This window comes from Hipposideros armiger, unplaced genomic scaffold (assembly GCF_001890085.2).
Source record: "Hipposideros armiger isolate ML-2016 unplaced genomic scaffold, ASM189008v1 scaffold_92, whole genome shotgun sequence".
NCBI lineage: Eukaryota > Metazoa > Chordata > Mammalia > Chiroptera > Hipposideridae > Hipposideros > Hipposideros armiger.
This window is the reverse complement of record NW_017731442.1, coordinates 1,804,851-1,822,049: the sequence shown is the minus strand read 5'-3', so window position 1 is coordinate 1,822,049 and position 17,199 is coordinate 1,804,851. Positions and strand designations below refer to the sequence as shown.

At 51.3% G+C, this 17,199-nt stretch overlaps 1 protein-coding gene across 4 annotated transcripts; it reads left to right on the top strand.

Annotated features, from left to right (window-relative positions):
• The first annotated feature begins 1,338 nt into the window (after positions 1-1,338).
• Positions 1,339-16,596, top strand: RPAP1 (RNA polymerase II associated protein 1). Of its 4 annotated transcripts, XM_019645080.1 has the most exons (26): positions 1,339-1,385; positions 1,497-1,719; positions 2,165-2,421; positions 2,728-2,876; positions 3,149-3,238; positions 3,737-3,857; positions 4,473-4,694; positions 5,528-5,707; positions 6,746-6,861; positions 7,132-7,230; positions 8,099-8,200; positions 8,423-8,590; positions 8,841-9,020; positions 9,147-9,281; positions 9,377-9,547; positions 10,069-10,226; positions 10,666-10,824; positions 10,946-11,147; positions 11,603-11,712; positions 11,953-12,148; positions 12,358-12,510; positions 12,730-12,872; positions 13,546-14,302; positions 15,601-15,777; positions 15,922-15,981; positions 16,086-16,596. In XM_019645080.1, exons 3-26 carry the CDS (start codon positions 2,241-2,243, stop codon positions 16,233-16,235), a joined length of 4,179 nt encoding a protein of 1,392 aa, XP_019500625.1. In that variant the 5' UTR covers positions 1,339-1,385; positions 1,497-1,719; positions 2,165-2,240; the 3' UTR covers positions 16,236-16,596. The 4 variants fall into 4 exon arrangements, with proteins under 4 accessions (XP_019500625.1, XP_019500627.1, XP_019500626.1 ...); XM_019645082.1 differs by having other exon boundaries at positions 1,353-1,517; XM_019645081.1 differs by having other exon boundaries at positions 1,353-1,677.
• Positions 16,597-17,199: the final 603 nt, after the last annotated feature.

Sequence of the window (17,199 nt, the reverse complement as noted above, 5' to 3'; positions counted from 1 at the left end):
GCGCTCTTCCAGGTGAGGCAGATCAGTCGCTGGCCTCTGGACGGTTGCTCACTGCGGCTGCTGGCTGCTCACGCTTGCTGCTGGCTATACACGATAGCCTATGGCAACCCACTGCAGCAGGGGCTGCAGCCTATGCTGTTGTAGGCGACTCCTGGCAGCCCAGCTCCAGGTTGAGCTGTAGAGGGCAGTGTCACTGGCCCTCATATGTGGGATCCGAACCGGGAGTCCCAAACCAGCTCTTAACCAACGCGCCACTCAGCTGGCCCAAACAATGATTTTCTATTAACATTCTTTCTGCATTTTGGGCTCTAGTTCCCCTCCCTCACTTCCCATAAATTCTGACTAGGTGCAGGACGATTTTGGACCCCAAGGTTGGCTAAATTCTAGTAGCTGAAATTTACAGCTGCAGTTGAGATCAAGAAAGCTAAAGAAGGATTCTATAGAATACCTGGAAACTTACTGGAAATGCAAATTCTTGGGTCCTATTCCAGACCTACTGAATTAGAAATTCTGAGGGTGAGACTCAGCAATCTGTTTTAACCAGCCCTCCAGGTAATTAATGCCTGCTAAAGTTTGAAAACCACTGGGCTACTTTTGGCTGCCCTACGTTGGCCTTCAACCAAGCAATGATTTACTAAGGTCCTATGTGCATGGCAATATGCTGGGTACTGAGCATTACGAATGCAAAAAAGAAGGCCTGGTGCCCCTCACCGTCTATTCAAGGGAACAGGATATATGCTTGTGAAAAGGTAACCATTGATAGTTGATAGTCGGCAGTGCATTTCCAACATGCCACACACGTTGTACAGGTGGAAGATTCCAAGGAAAGTTCAGTGAGTTGGCCCGGTTGGCCAAGGTTTTAGAGTTAACTCCAGCTAGGCCTTAAAAGAAGAGAAAGACTTTGGGGGTAGGGGTGGAAGGGAAAAGAGGGAGGATTTCTAATAAGGGGCACTAGCATGAACAAAAGCAGGAGGATCACCTCGTGGGCAGTGAGGCTGCTTTCTCCTCTCACCACCCCCATTCTTTCAGCTTGGGTTCTGGGGTATAGGTTAAGGCTATCAGGGCTGGTGAGTGCAGAGGGACGACTGGGGGAACCTTTGCCTCTGTTGCAGATGTTGTATGTGTAGAAGGGCCTGTGCCTGCTGTACATCCGAAGGATGGGTGTTCTGAGCGTCGGCATCGAACTCGCATGCTGGGGAGGACACTGAAAGCCGAGTACCTTCGAGCTCACGGGTCCGAAACGCCAAGCCAACAAGCCCCACAGCGGGCGGAGCCAGGCCGGGGAGAGGCGGGGCCTGGCTGCGGGGCGGAAACTCAGGTCTAGCGGCGGCGGAAACACGGCCCTTGCGGGGCAAGATGGCGGCGCCCAGTTGTTCCTAGAGCAAGTACGTGGCTGGGCTGAAGAGAAAGACTTCAGGGGATCCCGGTGGAGGACTCTGGTGTAGGGTATACAGTTCCTTTATGGGAGTCTACCCGAGTGTGTTTGGTTTGCACAGGAGTGGCCGCCGGCCCCTTGGGTACGGAGATCTTGGGGACGGCCCTCCATCCGCGGGCAGCATATAAGCTGAGATTCGGTGATTCCTCTTTGCTGAAGCGGGTAGTCCAGGAGCGCGCTCGACCGCAGAGCCCTACGGACAATTGTGGGACCCGGCAGTGTACAACTCTTGAACTTCTTTGGTGAAACTTATTCTTAAGTATTTTATTCTTTTTGATGCTGTTGTAAGTGGAATTGTTTTCTTAATATCATTTTCTGATCATAGTTTGATAGTATATAGAAATAAAAATGATTTTTATATATCAATCTTTTACAGCCCAAGGTTTTTAATAATTCAGTACTTTTAGGCCAGGCATGTTCTCTACAGTTTGATACAGAATCACCACTCCCTGGTATGACACATTTATCTGTCTGGTTCCTGATGGCATTTTCCTTAGTTCCCCTACTATTGTTCCTGAGAGTTTGTATTATCCACAGGTTGTAAATAACCTAAGTTGGCAGTAAATATTGTTGCTAGACTGATTGACATCAGGGAGGGCTAAATAGGGAGGGAATGGCAAAAGGTATGAATTAGGAGAAATGAACCCAAGGAAAAAGAGTCTTCTGTGATGCACAATAAAGAGAACCAGGGTTCAGTTAAAGAGGGCCCATCTTCTTCATTGCTTTTAGGGGTGAATGAGAGGGAGTCTCCACACCGAAGCAGTGCTGCAAAGAGTGGCTCTGAGGAGGCAGCTGGAGTGTCAAGATGCTGTCCAGACCAAAGCCAGGGGAGTCCGAGGTGGACCTGCTGCGATTCCAGAGTCAGTTTCTCGCAGCTGGTGCAGCCCCAGCAGTACAATTGGTGAAAAAAGGAAGTAGGAACGCTGGCGATGCTAACCTGGACCAGCCACCCCTGGAGGATCATCGGGATGTGGTGATGCTGGACAGTGAGTGGCTGTGGGTATGAGGCTGAGAAGAAGAGAGGGTACAGCTTCAGGGTCCCCTCTCCCTTCCTGATGTGGCTGGATTCCGCCCTACCATTATTTCAGACCCTGCATAGCCTCTGTTGCTACAGCCTCATTTTACATAGGAAGAAATGAGACTCAAAGAGGATAAAGATCTTGCCCAAAGTGACACAGCTTGATCCAGGGCCCCACAGCAGCTGCCTTTCTTTCTTTGGCTTTCCCCTAGCCCTGAGACTCTTCTTGAGAAGGTATGAGTATTTGCACATCTGGGTTTTTTTTCTTTCTCAGATCTCCCAGATTTGCCCCCAGCTTTGGTTCCTGCTCCCCACAAAAGAGCCAGGCCCAGCCCTGGCCATCCCCTGGCTGAACATGAGGACCCCGAAGAGAGGCTGAACAGACATGATCAGCACATCACTGCTGTCTTGACTAAGATTATTGTGCGTCTCAACCTGGACAAGGCACCCTAGGGCAGCAAGGATATTGGGTGGGGGTGGTGAGCCTTATGAGTAAAGGGTGATTCAGAAAGGTGGGACTTTATCCCCCTGCAGTTAGGCTGTGGGCTGGTTTAGAATAACTGTGCCCTAAAAAGCAAGGTGGGTTCATTACCCCCTAGAGTAAGGTTCTAATCATACAGAACTGAGGCTAGTGGGATAGGCTCCATCCTGGGAAAATCTCTACATTGTCACTGCTTTGTGCTTTGTTGCTGCAGGAGCGAGATACAAGTTCAATGGCTGTGAATCTGCCTGTGCCCAGTGGCGTTGCATTCCCTCCTGTATTCCATCGCTCGCAGGGGAGACAGGTAGGCAGGGGTAACCTTAGATGGTGCTTAGCATAGTCAGGTGAGCCTCATAGTGCATCTTCCCCAGGTAGGTAATCTTAATAATGATAAACAATTCTATTGTTAAAGCACAAACTCTACTGCTAGAGCACTAAAGTATAGTGCTCTAAGCACTTCATATGCATTACTTCATTTAATCCTCATAGTAACCATGTAAGGTAGGTATCATTATCCCCATTTTTTCAGATGAGGAAATTGGGATCCCCAAAAGATAAATAATTTTTCCAATACCACACATCTACTATATAGAAGAGCTAGCTGGAAATCCAACCCAAGTCTGTCAGACTTCAAGACCTATGCTTCTATAGTACCCTGCTTTTTCTGAGGACTAGGGCTGTGACCCTTGGAGATTAAGCAAGTCCCTTTTATCTTTTTGTTCCAGTGACTTTGGTATAGAGAGGTTGAGAAAAGAATGAGATGATAAGTATCAATCACCTGGGTTTTCTTTTTGCCCCATAGAGGAAGCCAGCAACAGCTGGTAAGAAAAGCATCTTTGCCCAGGAAATTGCAGCAAGGAGAGTGTCTGAAGCCAGAGTCCCACCTATTAAAGAAGTTGTGTCTAGCCTGGACCCACCAGAGGGTGAGCTGGAGTTGAAGAGGCATAGACTTGGCATTTTTGTGATACATGATCATAGAGTCATCTTTGGATATACATGTTCCCTGCCTCAAATATAAAGCACATTTGAGCCATCTAAAGAGAGAGCTGTCCTATATCCCCACTTAGAGTATTGCATGTGGGTGGCTTGGGTCCTCATCTGGGTCTTAGGTGCAGGGAGAGGGCAGACTATTACTCAACCCTCGGAGAAAGAAAGGGGATAGAAGTGTCTGGCAGAGACTAAGATAAAGATAGAAGCCAGGATTCTTTTAATGATGCAAATTACTAGCAGAATAGCTGGGGGCAGGTCCTGGAGGCAGACAGCTGCCTGAACATCTAAGAGAGGAGTGAGAAAGGATATTTCTAAGGGAAACCTCATATAAGTCCAAGGGGAAGAATAAATAGAGAGGTCACCACCCCAGTTCAACTTGTGTGTGTGAGTGCGGGGGGGNGGGGGCGGGGGGAGGTTCCTTCATTCTGTGCCTGGAAAAGCTTTGGGGCTTTCATCTGTCTCTGTCTCCAGGGCTAATGGGATTGGAGAAGAGGGCCAGAAGCCCCATTTGGTATGAGATGATGAAACTGATCATATACTTCTTTCAGGTTCTGTGACCTGTGAGTCACTCATGCCTACCGAGCAGGACTACCAGCTTCCATGGGGCAGCCACAGCTTCCATGGACCCCATCTGGTCACAGGGAAGGGGCTCAGGGGCCAGGAGCCTGAGCAGGAAGCCCAGACTATCCATGAAGAGAACATAGCAAGACTGCAAGCCATGACTCCTGGGGAGATTCTGCAGGAACAGCAGCGGTTGCTGGCTCAGCTTGGTATGGGTCCCTGGCTTTCCTACGGAGACCAGGCTGGGAAGGGACTGCCACTCACTGAGGAAGGCTTCCTGTGAGTGTCAGGCATTGTGCTGAGTACCTTAATGCATTATTTCATTCTGTCCCCAAACTGTTCCTTGTGAGGTAGCTGGTACTAACTTCATTTACTTATGAAAATTTAAAAAACTGAGACTCAAAAATTTAAGAAATTCTCCCCCAAGTCACACAGCTGGTAAGGAACATGGGTGAGATGTAAACCCAGGTCTGTGTGGTCTCACAAGCCATGCTCTTAACCACTCTGCTGTGTGTACTGTACTACCCTAGTGTAATATGCACTGTTATAGCTATTCTCTAGTATGGCTGCAGTGTACCATATTGACACTACTATACTACACCTCCCTCCTGGTGTCTGTTCACCAAAACAGTAACACCAAGTCAATCTTGTCCCAAACTATATATCTAGCACCTATATAGATAACAGTATATATTAGGTTTTTAGTGAATATTTATGCATAAATAAATGAGCTAAATGCCTTCCCCTAGTCAACATTCATTCATTTATTCCATAGCCACGTACTGTGGGCCTCTGACCTGGAGCCAAGCACAGGGATGAGCATAAACCTGGGCCAGGGAACTGTGAAGGGTGGGCAGGCAAGTACCAGTGACAGATATGGATCATTGAGTCCCCTTGAGAACCCAGGGGGGCTCAGTTCAGGGCTGGGAAGTGGCTTGTCTTGGCCTTGGCATCCGTAGGCAGGCAGTGTTCAGCAGGTTTCAGGTCTAGAGGAGGCTGGGGAGGATCTGCCCTCACCCACTTTCCCCTCTACCCTCTCTAGATCCCAGCTTGGTTGCTTTCTTGAGGTCTCGCAGCCACACCCATGAGCAAGCAGAGGAAAAGGCCACCGAGGAGCCAAGGCCAGGAGGACCCTTTGCTGAGGTCACTGGAGAGGAGTCCATTATGCCAACTTCTGCCAATGAGTCCAGGCAGGAAGATAAGCTGGAGCCAGGAGCGCCAGGTTTGGAGGAGGGGGAACATCTTTTTGGGAATAGAAGTAGAGGAAAGGATTTCTTCTCCTGGGCCTGGCAGATGAGAAAGGAGAACCTTCTCTGTCCTTGGGCATCGAATGTTAATCCTCATTACTGCCTTGAAATCAGTCTTCATTTGCTGATGTGTATGTTCTTCCTGCACATGCTTCCTGTTTTCTTGCCCCGTTACTGCTTCTTTTTTCCCTTCCCTGCTAAGGGGCCGGCAGCTGTGTGTGATAGCTGCACGGCCCCCGTCCCTTGCGGACCATTTCCCCGCTGCCTTTGCAATGGCTGCCCCAGCTGTGGATCCATCCATCCCACAGTTTTCTGCCTTGCTGTCAGTGTTGGGGGAAGATGGCAGGTCCAGGGTGATAGGAGAAGAGTCTGACGTAGGTCTTATAAATATGCCAGACCTGACGCAGAGAGGCTGGTGGGAGCACTCATTTCCTAGAAACTTGATTATTTTATTAGTGATTAATAAAAGAAGAAATTGAATTATGAGAACCAGGACCCTTCTGCCCCTGAATAAGCTGCAGGCCAGCTGAGCAGGTTGGGTGGGGGTTGGGGTGAGGAAGCAAGAGGCTGTTGTGGATGTGTGTTTTTGTATCTTGCCTGGCTGAAGCAGTATAGCTGCCCCCTCATTGTCCCCACTCCCCGTCTCTTCTAGGAGGTTGGTACTGGGCGGCGAAGAACTATGTTTTCCCTGATATATGTGGTCCTCCCTTCCTCTGTTCCCCCTCTCTTCTCTTCCTTACCCCTTCCTCTTCCTCTTCCTCTTCCCCCTCCCAACAAATCCTTGAGGTCAAAAAGGAGCCCTGGGACTGGGTGTCTTCTGCCATATCTGAGACATTCGCCCAGTTCTCAGGAGTTCCAGCCCCTGGGTCTTACCATTTAGCCATAGCTGAAGGCAGAAGCTGCCAGACCCTTAGGCAGAGGTAGATGTGGCAGCTGCTGGGTGAGGTCTAGGACCCCAGTGGGTCAGTGAGCTCAGCCACTTAGGGAGTACTACTCTCCTTGCATCTCCCCAGTTCCAGCACTCCCTGTAGCACCCCACAAGGAATGGCTGCACATGGACACTGTTGAGTTGGAGAAGCTCCATTGGACCCAGGACCTGCCCCCACTCCGACGGCAGCAGACACAGGAGGTAAGGAGGGCCAGTTGGCCTACAAGGGGTGGAGCAGTTGGGAGTGGGGCTGTGGCTCTTATACCCAGAACTCAGGCCCTTTTCTTCCCCTAAGCTTGAGAAGCATTTTCCCTTTGCGCTCACCTACCTGGCACCAAGGGCTAGAGAAGCCCCATTTCTAGTCAGAGGTAGAGTCAGGACCTAAATCCTGAGAGGCCTGGGATTAAAGGTGAGTGGGTGTGGGGAAGTTGCTGCTCACCCAACCCATAGTCCTCTTTCTTTTCCCATTAGAGGATGCAGGCCCGATTCAGTCTTCAAGGAGAACTACTGGCCCCCGATGTGGACCTACCCACCCATTTAGGACTGCACCACCATGGAGAGGAGGCAGAAGTGAGGCATGGGGCCCAGGGAGGACTGGGCAGCTTTTAACAACCATATGGGAAAGGAACCCTGGTCAGATGCCTCGGAACTCCTGTGTGCCCTATTCTAGTTCATGGCCATGCTGTCTATACAGGTTCTTAGGCTTGAAATCTTTCTCCTCGTTCCTTTACTTTCTAGTTAGTTGCCAGAGCTTGCCAGTTCTATCTTACCTCCCCTTGATGCTTCCTAGATAAAAGCCTTGTTCCCTCTTGTCTGCTCAATCGCCATGTCTTCCACTCTCCACCATGCCATTCCATCCCATCCCTCATGGGGCTGCCCTGCTGATGCCCTCTGTCTCAGCTCAGGCCATGCCTTGCCTTAGAAAGTGTCCTGGCTTCCCTCTGCTCATGGAATAGTCTTGGCTCCTTAACCCCACAAGACAGCCCTTCCACAGTCTGTCTCTGCCTCCCTTCCTCCTGCCACAACATTCTGCTTCTCTTTCCCCAAATATGTCCTGTGCTCAAGGGCCTCCAGGCTCGGCCCCTGAAGCCCGCTCCAGGAAATGCCTTTGCCCTGTGCTCCAGGCCAGGCCATGGAAGCTCTGCCCACCCACTGAGACCACATCACTCTTCCAGGTCCCCCTTCTCTTTCCTGTTCTCTGGTTGCCAATTGAACACTAATTACTACCTTTCTCCCAATTTGCCCTATGTCATGGTATTGTGTGCAAGACTTCTTTATCAGTTTGAGGATCCATGGAGAGTAGAGACAAAAGATATCACTTATCTTTGTGTTCCCCTTGACACCTAACTCAATGCCTGGCATATAGGAGCTGCTGCATATTTGTTGGGGGGTGCTGCTCTGTGTTTTGGCTCTTATTGACTTCTTGTCTCTGCCCCAGAGAGCAGGGTATTCCCTACAGGAGCTGTTCCACCTGACGCGCAGCCAGGTATCCCAGCAGAGAGCACTAGCGCTGCATGTGTTGGCCCAGGTCATTGAAAGGGTGAGTGGACTGCTGGTTTGGTACTGCCTATGCCCACACCTCACCTCTCAACCCCAGACTTTCTCTCACCTCCTGCCCTTTTCACTCTGGCTTGCTAGCCCATACATCAACTGTCTGTGGGTCAGACTGGGAATGGGACAAATTTATATGTGGGCATGTGAAAGGTTTAGGACAAAGACTCTATAACTTCCTCCTACAAGGTTTTGTCCTCCTGCCTCCCAGGCCCAGGCTGGTGAGTTTGGGGACCGGCTAGTGGGCAGTGTCTTGCGCCTCCTTTTGGATGCTGGTTTCCTCTTCCTACTGCGCTTCTCCCTGGATGACAGAGTGGATGGGGTCATCGCAGCTGCTGTTCGGGCTCTTCGGGCTCTGCTGGTGGCTCCTGGAGATGAGGTACAACAGGGATAGGAATGGGGCTTCAAGGCATCAGGGTCCCTACTCCTCTTGCTGGGCATGTCCTCATTGTGAAGGCTTTGCCAGACAGAGCAGAGAGTGGGATGGCAGTGTCACCCTCCTCTCTAAAGGCCCCAAAGCCCAGAGCCCTGCCTTTCTGTTCTTTGTAAGTAGTTCCACTCTCTTCTCCTGGGTCCATTTCTTGGCCTAACCCTTTCTTCTTCCCACTCGATTCTTTTTCCTCTGGCAGGAACTCCTTGACAGCACCTTCTCCTGGTATCATGGAGCTTTGGCGTTCCCTCTTATGCCCAGCCAGGAGGACAAGGAGGGCGAGGATGAGGACGAAGAGCCAGCTGAAAAGACAAAAAGGAAGAGCCCTGAGGAAGGAAACCGGCCTCCATCTGACCTGGCCCGATATGATGTCATCAAGGTAAAGATGCTGGGACAGCTGCACCTTTCCCATGATCTCGAGGGCAAGCACATATCGGGCAAGAGGGATCATCAAGGCCTGGGGCCCAGCTGCATTTGGCAGTGGGTTTGTCTCTCTGATCCCCAGGGGCTTCTGGCCACCAACCTGCTGCCTCGGCTGCGCTACATTCTGGAGGTGACCTGCCCAGGACCTTCTGTGGTCCTTGACGTCCTGGCAGTGCTCATTCGCCTGGCCCGGCATTCCCTGGAATCAGCCACAAGGGTGAGAAAGAAGAGACCAGGAATGGGCAGAAACCCTAGCTGGGCCTGGTCTTGACCCTCAGCCTCCCTACCTCCCTTTCTTCCTCTCCTCCACAGGTCCTGGAGTGCCCTCGGCTTATAGAGACCATAGTTAGAGAGTTCCTGCCCACCAGCTGGTCCTCTGTGGGGGTGGGGCCTACCCCCAGTCTATACAAAGTGCCCTGTGCTGCTGCCATGAAACTACTTCGTGTCCTGGCCTCGGCTGGTAGGAATATTGCTGCCCGGCTGGTGAGCAGGACACAGGGCAAGGGGCGGTGGGAAGAGGTGGGGGGGCAGGCTCGAGTGCTGGGTTGAGGGCTAAGCATGGCCCCTGGACTCTGGGTGGCCCACTCATGACATCTTCCTCTTCATCTCTCATCCAATTGCTTAGAAATGCGACAAAACCCATCAGTCAGGAACCTAGTTGCCTGGAGCCGAGTGTATCCTGTAGGCCTGCTCTGTTCTTATTGTGAGGGCTCCCTGTTCCCTGGACCCAGACCAGAAGAGCATATACCAATGGGCATTCATCACCCATAGCCAAGTAGCCCTAGAAAAGGTGCCCAGCAAGTGCTTGCTAAAAAGGAGAGGAGCGGGGAAGGAGGGAGAGAGGGATGGATGAGGTAGTGTCACCCTAGCCCGGAGCTATGACCCTGTGGCACCAGAGGGACCTGGAACAGGGCTGAGCTGAGCCAGTCTCCATAGTGAGAGAACCTCAGGCTACTTGGGACCCCCAGCTGACCCTGATCCCCAGATTCTCTGTCCATCTTCAGTTGAGCAGCTTTGATACCCGGAGCCGGCTGTGCCGCTTTGTAGCTGAGGTTCCTCAGGAAATGGCCTTGCCCCCAGAGGAAGCTGAGATGCTGAACACTGAGGCCTTCCGTCTATGGGCTGTGGCCGCCTCCTATGGCCAGGAAGGTGGCCTTTACAGGTGAGGGGAGATGGTGTAGGTTCCCTGGCAGACCCATCCAGCTCTGCACTCTGGCCTAACCTAATGACTCAGCCTTGCTCAAGGTTTCAAGCTTGGAGGGAGACTGAGAATGAGGAAGAGGGGATTCAGGGAGTAATGAAGAAGGCTTGAAGGTCAGGCCCAGCCAGGGGAGAGTGGAACAAAGCTGGTTTAACCACATCCTGTGCACAGCAGCATTGGTGTAAATCAGATTTAAATTCCCTGTTGGGAAGCCTTGAAGGGCTACCTCTTTCTCTTCAGCCCCCAGTCTTCCTTTCCTCTTGAAGTACCCAGTACCCAGCCCTGGGGCTTCTCCCTTCTCATCCTCCTTAACTAGAGTGCAGAGCCCTGGAGTGGGCCTTGCCTTGTCTTACATCTCCATCTCTCTTCTACACTAAAAGGCAGTAATTGTTCTTTGCAGGGAGCTATACCCAGTGCTGATGCGGGCCCTGCAGGCCATGCCGAAGGCGCTCAGCACCCACCCCTGTCAGCCCCTGTCCATGCAGCGCATAGCCTCATTACTTACTGTCCTCACCCAGCTGACCCTGGCAGCTGGCAGCACTGCCCCCAAAGCCAGCAGGTAGGTAATAGCCACCTACCAGTACCTCCTGGACAGGCAGGAGCGCTCCTCCCCAGGGAGACCTTAGATGGGAGTCAAGGCAGCCAGATCCTCACTGTAGTCCCTCTTGTCACTCCTATAGTGACTCTGCTGAGGCCAGTCTGTCGGCCACCCCTTCCTTGATCACTTGGACACAGGTGTCTGGGCTCCAGCCTCTCGTGGAGCCATGTCTAAGACAGACCTTGAAGTTGCTGCCCAGACCTGAGATGTGGAATGCTCTGGGCCCAGTGCCCACTGCCTGCCTGCTCTTCCTGGATGCCTACTACCGGGCCTGGAGCCAGCAGGTGCGTGATGCCTGCCTGCCTTCCACCATGCCCTGGTTGTCCTGCCACCATCTTAACATTCCACCCTCTTTCTCTCTCTCTGTCTCTACCTCTCCACTCCTACCTGCCCATACCCCACCCTTTCCTTCCCTCTACGTTTTCCCTCCTACCTTTCATTCTCTTTCCACCTCCATACCCAGTAGAGCTTCCAAAGAGCCATGTTGGTGGGGACCAGAGAACCCCTAGCAGTAGCTCAGCCCCCTTCGAGCCTTTATGCTCTCTCAGGACCCCTAGACAGCAGGTGCCAGAGGTGCCAGACCAACCTCAGGGTCTTCTGTCTTTCTAGAAGGGTCAGAAAGCAGAAGCCTCCAAACTGACTCTTGGGCTCTTGGAATTGTGGACTTGGCCTGGGTACACAGGGTCTAGGAGAATGGATGCCCTGGGCTCTCAGCTCAGTGATCCCTCTGGTCCTCCAGCCAGGCTTGTGCCCAGGAGATTGGCTTCAGGACATGGAGCGCCTGTCGGAAGAGCTGTTGCTGCCCCTCCTGAGCCAGCCTGCTTTGGGCAGCCTGTGGGAATCCCTTGGGTATGTATATATGTGTATAGTTGAGGGGGGAGGCAGTTTCTCTCCTTGTGGGATTCTGGGGTCTAGCTCCTCGGTCCATCCCAGGTAGAAGCCTTCAGCCCGAGGGAAACCTGATTCCCTAGTAGGCAGTAATTGGGGGTTCTAAGGATGGTGGTCACTGGTTTGCACAGCCAAGCCCCTGCCTGTTCCAGCCTGGCACTTATCAGGCTAGAGCCCTCAGCTTCTCCATTCTGCCTCTAGGCGCTGCTCTCCTCTCTGCAATCCGCAGTACTGTGCTCCGGCCCCTGAAGCTCTCCCCAGCCTCGTGTCACTGGGCTGCACCAGAAGCTGTCCCCTTCTCAGTCTGACTGGCTCAGCCTCTCCCTTCCCGGTCCTCACTGCCCTCCTTTCTCTTTTCAACACCGTGGCCCAGATCCACAAGGGGCTATGTGGCCAGGTGAGCCCTGGGCACCAGGTTAGGGGCCAGGCAGGGGGCCAAGATGGCAGGACTCCGAAAGAAAGAGGGAGGACGCCCCTTGGGGAAGGGAGACCTCTTCTGCCAGCACTCATTTCTCTGAGTTTGGCTAGGGAGGGAGCAGCTACCTGGGGACCCCCAGAAGGGATCAAAGTCACCTTCTAGATCTGAACGAACTTGCTTTTCCTCAGCTGGCCGCCGTATTGGCTGCCCCAGGACTCCAGAACTACTTCCTCCAATGTGTGACTCCTATGGCTGTCCCACACCTCACACCCTTCTCTGCGTGGGCCCTGCGCCATGAGTACCACCTGCAGTACCTGGCAATCAACCTGGCGCAGAGAGTGGTGGGTGCCCCCAACCCTCCCCTACCTATATCCATTTCCCCCATCTCCCATTATCTCCATCCAATTTTCTGGAACCTGTGCTCTTGTGGCAGACCATGCACTTCCTGCTTTCCTCCAGACATGCCCTTCAGCATATATCCTCTTTGCTTATATCCTCATCCTTACTTCTCTTTGCTTAGTCCTCTCTCAACCCCCTGGCCACCTGCCTTCTGTCCACAGGCAGCATTCCAGCCAATGCCAGCCACCAGTGCTGCCCTGCATCATGGCATGGCCTTGGCCCTGCTGAACCGGCTACTGCCTGGAAGCGAGCACCTTGCCCATGAGCTACTGCTGAGCTGTGTATTCCGGCTGGAGTTCCTCCCGTAAGTCCAGGGTTGGTGGCATCAACTCAGCCTTTTGAGAGGCTGCTGCAGTTAACAGAGTGGCCCTGAATTTGTAGCCAGGAAGACCTGGGCTTAATTCTTTTTCTTCCATGGATTGTGAGCTTCCATTTCCTCATTAGTGAAGTGAAGATAAGGGTAACGATACTAGAGAACTATTATGAGACTTCAATGTGACTATATGGCTAAAAAATGGTATATAAACTAGCTATACACATATATTAGCTAACAGTGCTTACTCTGGCATTCCCTTAAGCATTTGTCCATATTTTAAGTATTTTACCTGTACCATAGATAGGTAAATTTATTTTCCAGTTACAGTTGACATACAATATTATATTAGTTTTGAGGTATAACAGTGATTAGACATTTACATACTCTATGAAGTGATCACCCCAATAAGTAGAGAGGTATTACTATTATCCCCATTTTACTATGAGGAAACTGAGGCACAGAGAAGTTCTGTAAACTTGCACCTAGGCAGCTGGCTCTAGTGTCCATCCTCTTAACTGTCACACACGCTACATGGAAGGTTGTTAGGGGAACAGAGGAGAGCAGTATTGGACCTAGGAGCCTCTAGGAAGCCCTGGAGAGCTGGCATGACCTGGGTGCTGTGATTCTAGTCCTTACTTTTGGCTTTTGGGTTCTGTTGCAGGGAAAGAGCATCAGGGGGGCCGGAGGCAGCCGACTTCTCTGACCGACTCTCCATAGGGAGCGGCAGGGCCTCTGGGTGTGGGCGAGGGGCTCTGCTGGCTCAGGCCTGCCAGGACCTCCCCAGCATCCGCGGCTGCTACCTGACCCACTGCTCCCTGGCCCAAGCCAGCCTGCTAGCCTCTCAGGCCTTGTACCGAAGAGAGCTACAGCGAGTCCCAGCACTGCTGCTCCCCTTGCCTAAGGAGCCACTTCTGCCCACCGACTGGCCTTTCCTGCCCTTGATTCACCTCTACCACCGGGCCTCAGACACCCCCTCGGGGGTCCCTCCAGCTGACACTATGGGCACAGCCATGCGGGCCCTGCAGTGGGTGCTAGTCCTGGAGAGCTGGCGCCCCCAGGCCCTCTGGGCTGTGCCTCCTGCTGCCCGCCTGGCACGGCTCATGTGTGTGTTCCTAGTGGACAGTGAACTATTCCGGGAGACCCCAATACAACGTCTGGTGGCAGCCCTCCTGGCCCGGCTCTGTCAGCCTGAAGTCCTGCCAAACCTCAACCTGGATTGCCCACTTCCTGGCCTGGCGTCTTTCCCTGACCTCTATGCCAACTTCCTGGAGCATTTTGAGGCTGTCTCGTTTGGGGACCACCTTTTTGGGGCTCTGGTACTCCTTCCTCTGCAGCGTCGGTTTAGCGTCACCTTGCGCCTCACCCTCTTTGGGGAGCACGTGGGAGCCTTGCGAGCTCTGGGCCTGCCTCTGACCCAGGTACTTTCTCTGCCCAGCACAGCCTACCATGGGCCTTCTGTACTGGGCTTTGGGGGCAGTCCTGAGGAGTGGGGAACTTTGGTGGGCCTCAGGTTCGTTGTCAAGGCACTGAAGGTTGGGTAGAATTTGGATTGTTGAGGAGGAAGGACAGATGTACCTAGGGGGAGAGCATAAGCAAAAGGTCCGAGACAGGAATGAGTATGAAAGGGTGAGAGGAGCGAGGAGTCTAGAACAGATTTTAGTTTGGGAACCTGTTGGAAATAAGGCTAATAAAGCCTTGGCTTCAAATATCAGATTAAGGAGCTAAATTTATAAGCTGTAAAGAGCTATTTTTTTAACACCTGGTTTTTAAATTTTCATTATAACTTATTCTGATAAACTTAAAACAAGTATTTTAATATATAAATATATTTAATATATGTACATGAAATATAAATGTGTATTTTATATAAAAAACTATAAAATATTTTTGAGAATTAAGAAGAACATTACTGTCATCTGTCATCCTACTGTCCAATGGTAACCATTTGATTTTGATTTATCTTTTTCTAGTCTTTTTTACATGCATACATATTTTTATAAAATTGGGATCACTGAATAATGTTTTCTTCATTTAACATTACATTTCTAAGAAATCAACATTTTTTATTATATAATAATCCATTGTGTGGGTGCACCCCAGTTTATTTATTTATTTATTTATTTATTTATTTATTTATTTATTTTTTGTAGAGGGCAGTGTCACTGGCCCTCATATGTGGGATCCGAACCGGGGCCCTCTGGTGTCCCAAGCCAGCTCTTAACCATCGCGCCACTCGGCCGGCCCCACCCCAGTTTATTTTATCAGAACCCCTTGGTGGGCATTAAAGTTATTTCTGACTTTTTGTTATTTTAAGTAATACTGTGATAAACACTATTGGACAGCTTTATTTCTCTCGTAATCATTTCTGCGTTGAATTAATTTTTTAGAAAGAGAATTACTGGTCCAAAGAACATGAACTTTTGAAAGGTTTGATAATATAATTGAGCAGCTGAACATGACATTTTGAAAGTTTTAATTTTAAGTACCGGTAGATTAAACAAGGAGCGGTAGGCAGTAGAAATTCACAGGTTTCACCTGCTTTCCAGCTCTTTAGTCTTTAACCTTGATCCTTGTGATGGAGAAGGAAGGATGTGTGTCCAGGACCTGACCTCTGTCCTCATGATTTGATTCATGTGACCATCAACTATCCATCCTGTTTTCTGATGATACACATTCCCACCCTCACCCTGGACATATCTCCTCTTCCCTGTCACAGTTGCCTGTATCCCTGGAGTGCTACACGGGGCCTCCTGAAGACAACCTAGCCCTCCTTCAGCTCTACTTCCGGGTCCTGGTTACTAGTGCACTTCGTCCATGCTGGTGCCCGGTGCTCTATTCTGTAGCTGTGGCTCATGTCAACAACTTCATCTTCTCCCAGGACCCAAAGAGCTCAGTAAGTTACATCCCCATCTCCAGAGGAAGAAAGAGCCTGCGATTGAGCTGCCTCTGGGCCAGCTGGAGAGGACGCGAGGGCCAGGGGTCCTAGTGGTGGGTACAGCCCGTGGCCCAATATCACCCCTCCCTGTTCTGCCTCTAGGACGAAGTAAAGGCTGCCCGCAGGAGCATGCTACAGAAAACTTGGCTGCTGGCAGATGAGGTAGGGTTGGGCACATCCTGAAGGATGGGAGAATAGAGGGTCTTGCGGGGTATAGATCTCAACAGGATCTCGCTGTGCACTTCAAGTTTCTTCCCTCTTTGCAGGGTCTCCGGCAGCACCTCCTCCACTATAAGCTTCCTAATTCCACTCTCCCTGAAGGCTTTGAGCTGTATCCCCAGTTGCCCCCTCTGCGTCAGCAGTACCTCCAGAGACTGACCTCAGGGATGCCCCAAAATGGGATATCAGAGACCTAGTATAGCTGCTACAGATGAAGAGATGGATATATTCTCGTGGGGTTCCCCAACAGATGCCTGGCCAGACCCTCTGTGTCCTAAGGGTGGGCAGGAGACAAAGGAGCAGTAGAAGGCTTGCCTTCCTGAAAGCAGGCTATTTGAGCTTTTTTTGAGCAGGGTGAGCCCTATCATTATATCCTGATGTCTGGAGCCCAGGATCTGGGACTTCTGAGGGTCTATGCTGGGAGTGAAGAGTGACTTAGCTATCTACCCCCTCTTGGGGATAAGACAAATTAAGTACACCTCTTCCCCCACTCCCCCACCCCAGACTAGGGTATGTGAACTCTATAGCTGTGTACTGAAATAAATTTTTTATCTTCTGAGAATCTGATTTGGACTGATTTCAGATGTGTTAATTCAGGATTGGTATCAAGAGTTGGGTTATCCCAGGGGAGAAATGTGAGAGAGATGGGGGAGGAATTATGAGTGGGAGGAGAAAACAGTTCGTATCTGGGAACAAAAATGTGGGCCCCAGTTCTAGAGTGGAGCCAGGCCAGGGGAATGCTCTTGGGAATGGGCACTTCTGGAAGGACACTCAGCAGTCTCCTCAAAGTATAGGTGTTCTTTTTTTTTTTTTAAGATTTTTATTGGGGAATTGGGGGGATGGGAACAGTGCTGGGGAATTGGGGGAAGGGGAACAGACAAGTTGCTGTCGTTTTGTTCTTCAGTCTAGTTGTGGAGGACGTTGCTTCACTGGCCCAAGTTGGCACCATCATTGCGCTCTTCCCGGGCGAGGCAGATCAGTCACCGGCTTCTGGACGGCCGCTCACTGCGGCTGCTGGCCGCTCATGCTGGCTGCTGGCCGCTCACGGTAGCCCATGGCAATCCACTGCCACAGGGACTGCAGTCCACGCCGTCGCCGGCGACTCATGGCAGCCCAGCTCCAGGTTGAGCTGTTGTTCAGCATCTTAGCTGTAGAGGGCAG